Raw genomic sequence first — 6098 nt, 5'->3', positions numbered from 1 at the left:
TTAGGTCAAAAAGTTAAAATGCACTTTGCGATGCAAACGCCTAAAAGATACACAGCATATCTGCAGCTGAATTTGAAACCTTTTTTGTAGCTTCGTAGCTGTTGTAGCCTTTGTAGCAGCTACAAATGTATCTTTGAGTCGCTGGCTTCTTGTTGAAAAAGGATGGTAGCCTGAATCTGTGTAGCTGCCAGTGTGAACACAGCATCACTGATCATTCCCATCACGTTTCATGGAAATTCGCTCAACCATTCTTGATTTTGACCATGACCTAGCTTGTGACGTTGCCCTTTGCCCTTTTTAACACATAAGTTAGTCATATCTTCAGGAATTCTACTAAGTTGTTCTTGAGTTATTTTGTTCAGAAGCACGCACGCACGCACGCACGCACGCACGCACGCACACGCACACACACACATACACACACACACACACACACACACACACACACACACACCGATTATAATAACACTTGATGAATAATAACAGTGCACCATCACTTTTTCAGTGTATACAGTATTTCACCCTGTACCCCCAGAGCCGTTATCAAACTTGTAACTTTCCAGTTTCAGGTTGGTCCTCTCTTTAAGTATACATTATGGAGATGTGTAGTGCCAGTCTTTGCCAACCGCTGCTGTTGGTCTTGGTCATCGGGAGCATGCAAACAACCACGTCTCCTCCGTTAAACGAGTTGCCAGCTGCTTCTTTTCATTTGACTGTAATTAAACTATTCTAAAATGGTTAGTCCCAATACTTGATTCTGATTGGCTGGTTTCCGTTGTAAATCTCACAATAATCCACACCTTCAATCACTTTATATCATTCCCAGCTGATCCCGCAGCTCTGTAACTGAACTGGGGAAGGGGAGCACTTGATTGCCAAATTTGGATGTGTATGCTTGTGTAATAAAGGTAATGGTTATGCAGGCAAGAGTTCACCATAGAGATGTCATCTCATCTGTGTCCAAGGTCAAGGGGACGACTGGCAGCCATCCAACCAACCTCCTAATCATGAATATCTTACCTACAGCATTCTAATCAGTCTTCTGACCGCGTGTACAAGGATAATAACACAGGCTATTTAAAAAACAAAAACAAATTGTTGAAACTGACTTTAATCACCCATCAAGAATGGCAATGTATTCTCTCTCTGAGGATGATAATATCTACAAAGACCTTGATTGTGCTAATATATTATGCCTTTGCTATGATTGAGCTGAATGTATTTTTGAGTGGTGCAACCACTCCCTTACGGAGCTATGTGTGTGTGTGGGTGGGTGGCTGGCTGGGTGGGTGCCTGGGTGGGTATGAGCACGAAAATAGCATGGTTGTTTTTCACCACCTGTGCGCAACCTAACACACACACAAACACACACGCACATATTAACTGTATATATGATGATTTCGGGGACCCCCACACGGTAGCTCTGTCATTTCTCAACCGTTTCGGACACGGGGCGGCTCGCCGGAACCTGGGGGTCTGGATGATCCGGGGACCCCCTCGGGACTCCCCGGGGACCCCCACATGGTAACTCCCCCCCCCCCCCCCCCGGGACCCCCACACAGAGTTGCACCACAAACTTCAAACGGGTGTGATTTTGTATTTGTTGTTGATAGTCATTCTCAGCTTGTATGCCACATTCAACAGTCGAAATGTGGTCACACAAAATTGGGGCAGAATCACTCCTGTTAAAGAACAACATTGACTAACATTTGCCATGTCTACTGTATAAGAGATTCATCTCTAGATCCAGAACATTGAGGTGACAGTCACTCTCTCAATCTTTCAAATCCTTGCACTCGTTTCTATACTGCTGGAAATCGAGGTATTTACAGGAAATGTATTCTTTTTATGCACTCATTTGTACGTAAATCCTTCTGTATAATGGGATTAGTTACATGATTAAAAGGTATATGGAGATAAAGGGAATGTGGGTGGGTGACTTGCTGTCCAGCCGTGAGCATGCAGTGTGTGGGGAACTGCTGAAGTCACTAAATGTCTGATCCTCTGCACCGTTTCATCAGTTTGACTGGCAAAACTGATCGCCTTGAAACACTCAAAGACAGCAACCAATATTTGTACGCGTAGCGGGCGCGGTGCTGTTCTGTTTCACAAACAACCCCTCACTTTCTACATTTCCCTGGTGTAATGAGCCTGCATGCTTGAGGAGAGTGATAGAGAGCGCAGAGATAGAGCAAAGGGGACGATCTTATTGATGAGCCTATTCACCCGGAAACCATACGGAAACCATTGTGGTGCCACTCCTGCTCCACTCACCATCTTTTCTCCCCAGCAATACAACAATCACCAGGGCACTTGTTTGTTCTTTCTTTCTTTCTTTCTTTCTTTCTTTCTTTGTTTCTCTCGCTCACGCATGCAAAAACGCACGCACGCACGCACGCACGCACGCACGCACGCACGCACGCACGCACGCACGCACGCACGCACACACGCACGCACGCACGCGTTCCGATTTAGAAGCACTCATTGCACAAAGTTGATTACACGTTCATTAAACCCCACATACATCCCATTCACTGCCTCCACTTCAGGGAAGAAACGCACTCTGCAATCAGACCATGTGACGACATGCCAGACTATTTCTAGATTCTCTATTTGTGTGTGGTGTGTGTGTGTGTGTGTGTGTGTGTGTGTGTGTGTGTGTGATTGTGAGTGTGAGTGTGAGTGTGTGTGTGTGTGTGTGTGTGTGTGTGTGTGTGTGTGTGTGTGTGTGTGTGTGTGTGTGTGTGTGTGTGTGTGTGTGTGTATGCGCGCGCGTTTGTGATTCATGTTAATGGTATGGTATAATGCTGTGTAAAATTTGATGTAAAAGGATATCGAATCCAAAGTATTTTTTATATATAAACATATATACAATTGTACAGTATTTCATTTGTTGGTTCTCACATCAACATTGGAATTTCAAACAAGAGCCTTTGTGCACTAAGAATAGACTGCAAGGCAGTAGGCTGGGGGATGGGTACCAACAGGTGTCCACCTCCCAGCACGCACGCACGCACACACGCACGCACGCACGCACGCACGCGCACATTTCTACAAGAGAGCCATGTGTGCTGTTATGGGGTGCGGCAGTCTGACGGATTGCCCTAGTGGCCTTTAGCTGTCTCCTGTCCCTAGACAGAGACAACAGGGTGAACTGCCTGCTAATTGTACGTCAGGCCAGGCACATCCCTGCACAATGACTAAGTGTTGCAAATTCAGACACCCCCAATATGTCTAAGTAGCAGGAAGAGCTACACGCTCATGGCTGTTTGGAAAGCAGAACAGCTGCTCCACTGAAACCTACGAGAAAATTAAGCCACCTCAGTGAGAACTCACTGAGAAGCTCCCAATTAACACAATTTTTATGTGGATTTTTCCAGGCTGCATTGCCAATTAATAACAATTCAAACAGTAGAAATCGGGGACACCGGTTTATACTGTTGAAGGATTTATGAGGAAGCAGACTAGCTCAAAACTTGTGCCTTGTTCCAGAGTAAGGGGCACAGCTAGAGCTAAATGTACCAACCCAATTAGAGGAACATCCTTTTCATGCTTTCTAATGGTCTCTGCGGGCAGGAGAGCAATAGGCTTCTTTGAGCTTGCCACCTATTGTAATAACATCTGATGCACCTCAAATGATTCCTCTCAATTGGGAGGAATAGTGTCACAACTAAGAGATCCTTCCAGGTAATCACACTCCTTACATATCACAATTTATTTCTGTGATGTCATATTGTTATCGCCATGGAACAATTCCCTTGGAACTGGTTGGGACGTCAGTGCCTCTTGCTCAACAATCATAAGAACATTAATACTGGTACCAAAAAGGAAACCCTGCCACGTCTTGATGGAGGTGAACTGTGGCATATAGCATTTACAGCCCTCATAGAGCTATCCAGCAAGATGTTTGTTTGATGTGGAGAGTGTTGAGCCAGTCTTCAAGCATCCCAACACTAGAGTCTTCCAAGCAAAAAATCACTCATCAGCTATTCCAAAATAAACTGTGTGAACTCACACGTCATTCGTCACAAAAGGGATGTGAGGATTTCTGTCAGGTGGTTCAATACGTGTCAGCTACTATGACATCTGTGAATATCAGCTCAGAATTTGCATTCAAGCTGGAGATTTCCTACAGAAGTTTGGATATAAGGTGGAGATGAATCATCGTCTGTCTCTTGGCGTAGAGCCAGTCCACGTCTCCGAATCACGATGATAAATCTGGCATCATCATGATGTGATTAGTGCTGGGTCAAATAACAAACAGGATGTGTGGTCCAGATGAAGATGTGTTGTGAGTGTGTGGTGCTCCATGGCATGAACCATGCCACAGTCACTGAGTCACATACACCTCACATAACATCACATCCCCGCAAAGACACGGAAGGAGGGACGGGCATGGATCCATTGAAACACACGCCACATTGAGAAACTGGACACATACACACTGCACAGTACATCTGTATGCACACACATAGGGAGAAAGCGGCACATACAGTACTGTAATACAGTGGTACAGGACCCATATGAATGTGAAATGTGAGTGTACAAATGGAACCATATGGATCCATACAACAAATATTTTACAGATTAGATTGGGGTCCCAAAGGTTATACATATTTCCATTTGTATACTCTCAGAGTTACAGGCCCGTACGAGGGTCCATTTGTACCCCTGGTGGGCCCCTGACCAGATCGCTGTACGTACACTCCCCTGCTGGTTGCTCAGTGGGTGAGGTCTATTCCTGCAGGTTGTTGTTGGAATAGAAACTGGACGTCTCTGATACAGTCTTGGAGACGCTCCGCGACGACGACCCATTGGAGGTGAGGTCAAGGGAGGAGTGGCACTGGACAGCGGCTGCTCCTCCTCCTCTGGTGACTCCTCCTCCTCCTCCCCCTCCTCCTCCTCCTCCTCCCCCAGCCTTGACCGCCGTTGCACCCTCAGATGCAGCTGTTGCCCTCGGCTTGCCCTCATTCGTATCGTCCTGGAGCACTGTGGAGACGCTGGTCTCCATGCGGCTAGCCTTGTACACACTGGTCTGCGTGTGCATGTAGCGCGTGGACTTCATCTCCAGGCCCTCGTATGAACCTTCAGGGACACAAGGGCAGCAGCGAAAGGCTTGCTTGAAGCCTGCACGGAACCTGCAGAGTGACATGGATGAGATTATGTTTAGTTTGGTTTAGTTTAAAGATAAACGTTGCCCTGAATTCTATTGTGAGCGGGACATGTTCAAATCTCAGATAATAACCCGTTAGTACCACTGTGTTAATATACTGTTAAATTAATGTTACAGTAGTACATTTTTACTATATGTATTATTATTTATTTTTCAATACAAATTTTGCCTACTCCTATCTGTAGGTCTATGTCTTTTTCGGTAGTACTGCCACCTGAACTTCCTCACAGAATGAATAAAGGGTCTATCCAAGTAAAACAATGCATATCCAAGCATGTTAGGCAAGCTAGTGGAGAATTCATAGCACCCTTTAGAGCGAGCGCTCTACACACAGAACAGATAAGTGCTATGTTAGATTTTCACACAATAGTATGGATTCAGGTAAAACATATGAGCTGAGCTCTAAGCTTAGATTTATTTTTTTCCTGAACAGTGTACAGTATCTCCAATGGTGCACCACGCCACACAGGCCAAAGCTAATTCATTGTTTGCACCTCATACCTATGCCAAGTAAGGGATAATCCAGGACTAGTGTGTTTTAAAGTGTGATTATTATACGCACAATTTAGAGGCAAAAATAACCAGCTATAAAATAATAAAAGCATTCACTGTGAATGTTTTTTTATTTTTATTTTTTAACGCAGACTCAAAAGTATGAGCCAAGTCCTGTGACAATGCATGAGGGCTGGTCACCTTTCACAACTGGGTGAATTGTTATGCTGTATACAGGTATGGCCTATATGTGGAGTTATGTCACGTCACTTGGTGAAAAGGGAAACAGCAAAGCCCTGTTAAATGTGCAGAGGTCGTGTACCAAAACGTTGGAGATCTACAAGCTTTTTTCGTTTCACAACACTGGTGTGCGAGTATGAATCACCCTTCAGTAGCCGAGAGCAACTCATACATTAGAATTCCATTAGCCAGA

At 45.0% G+C, this 6098-nt stretch overlaps 1 protein-coding gene across 1 annotated transcript in view; it reads right to left on the bottom strand.

Moving 5' to 3' along the window:
• Nucleotides 1-1667: 1667 nt before the first annotated feature.
• tacr1a (tachykinin receptor 1a) overlaps nt 1668-6098 on the bottom strand; it is a 32399-nt gene continuing 27968 nt past the window's right edge. The window contains exon 5 of the mRNA XM_079515373.1: nt 1668-5138. Within this exon, the coding sequence (XP_079371499.1) occupies nt 4736-5138 (403 nt within the window). The 3' untranslated portion in view covers nt 1668-4735. The remainder of the gene's footprint in view (nt 5139-6098) is intronic.

This window comes from Electrona antarctica (assembly GCF_951216825.1).
Source record: "Electrona antarctica genome assembly, chromosome: 12".
In the NCBI taxonomy this organism is placed as follows: Eukaryota; Metazoa; Chordata; class Actinopteri; order Myctophiformes; family Myctophidae; genus Electrona; species Electrona antarctica.
Note: the sequence above shows the minus strand (reverse complement) of the source record. Positions and strands in the feature narration are given on the sequence as shown.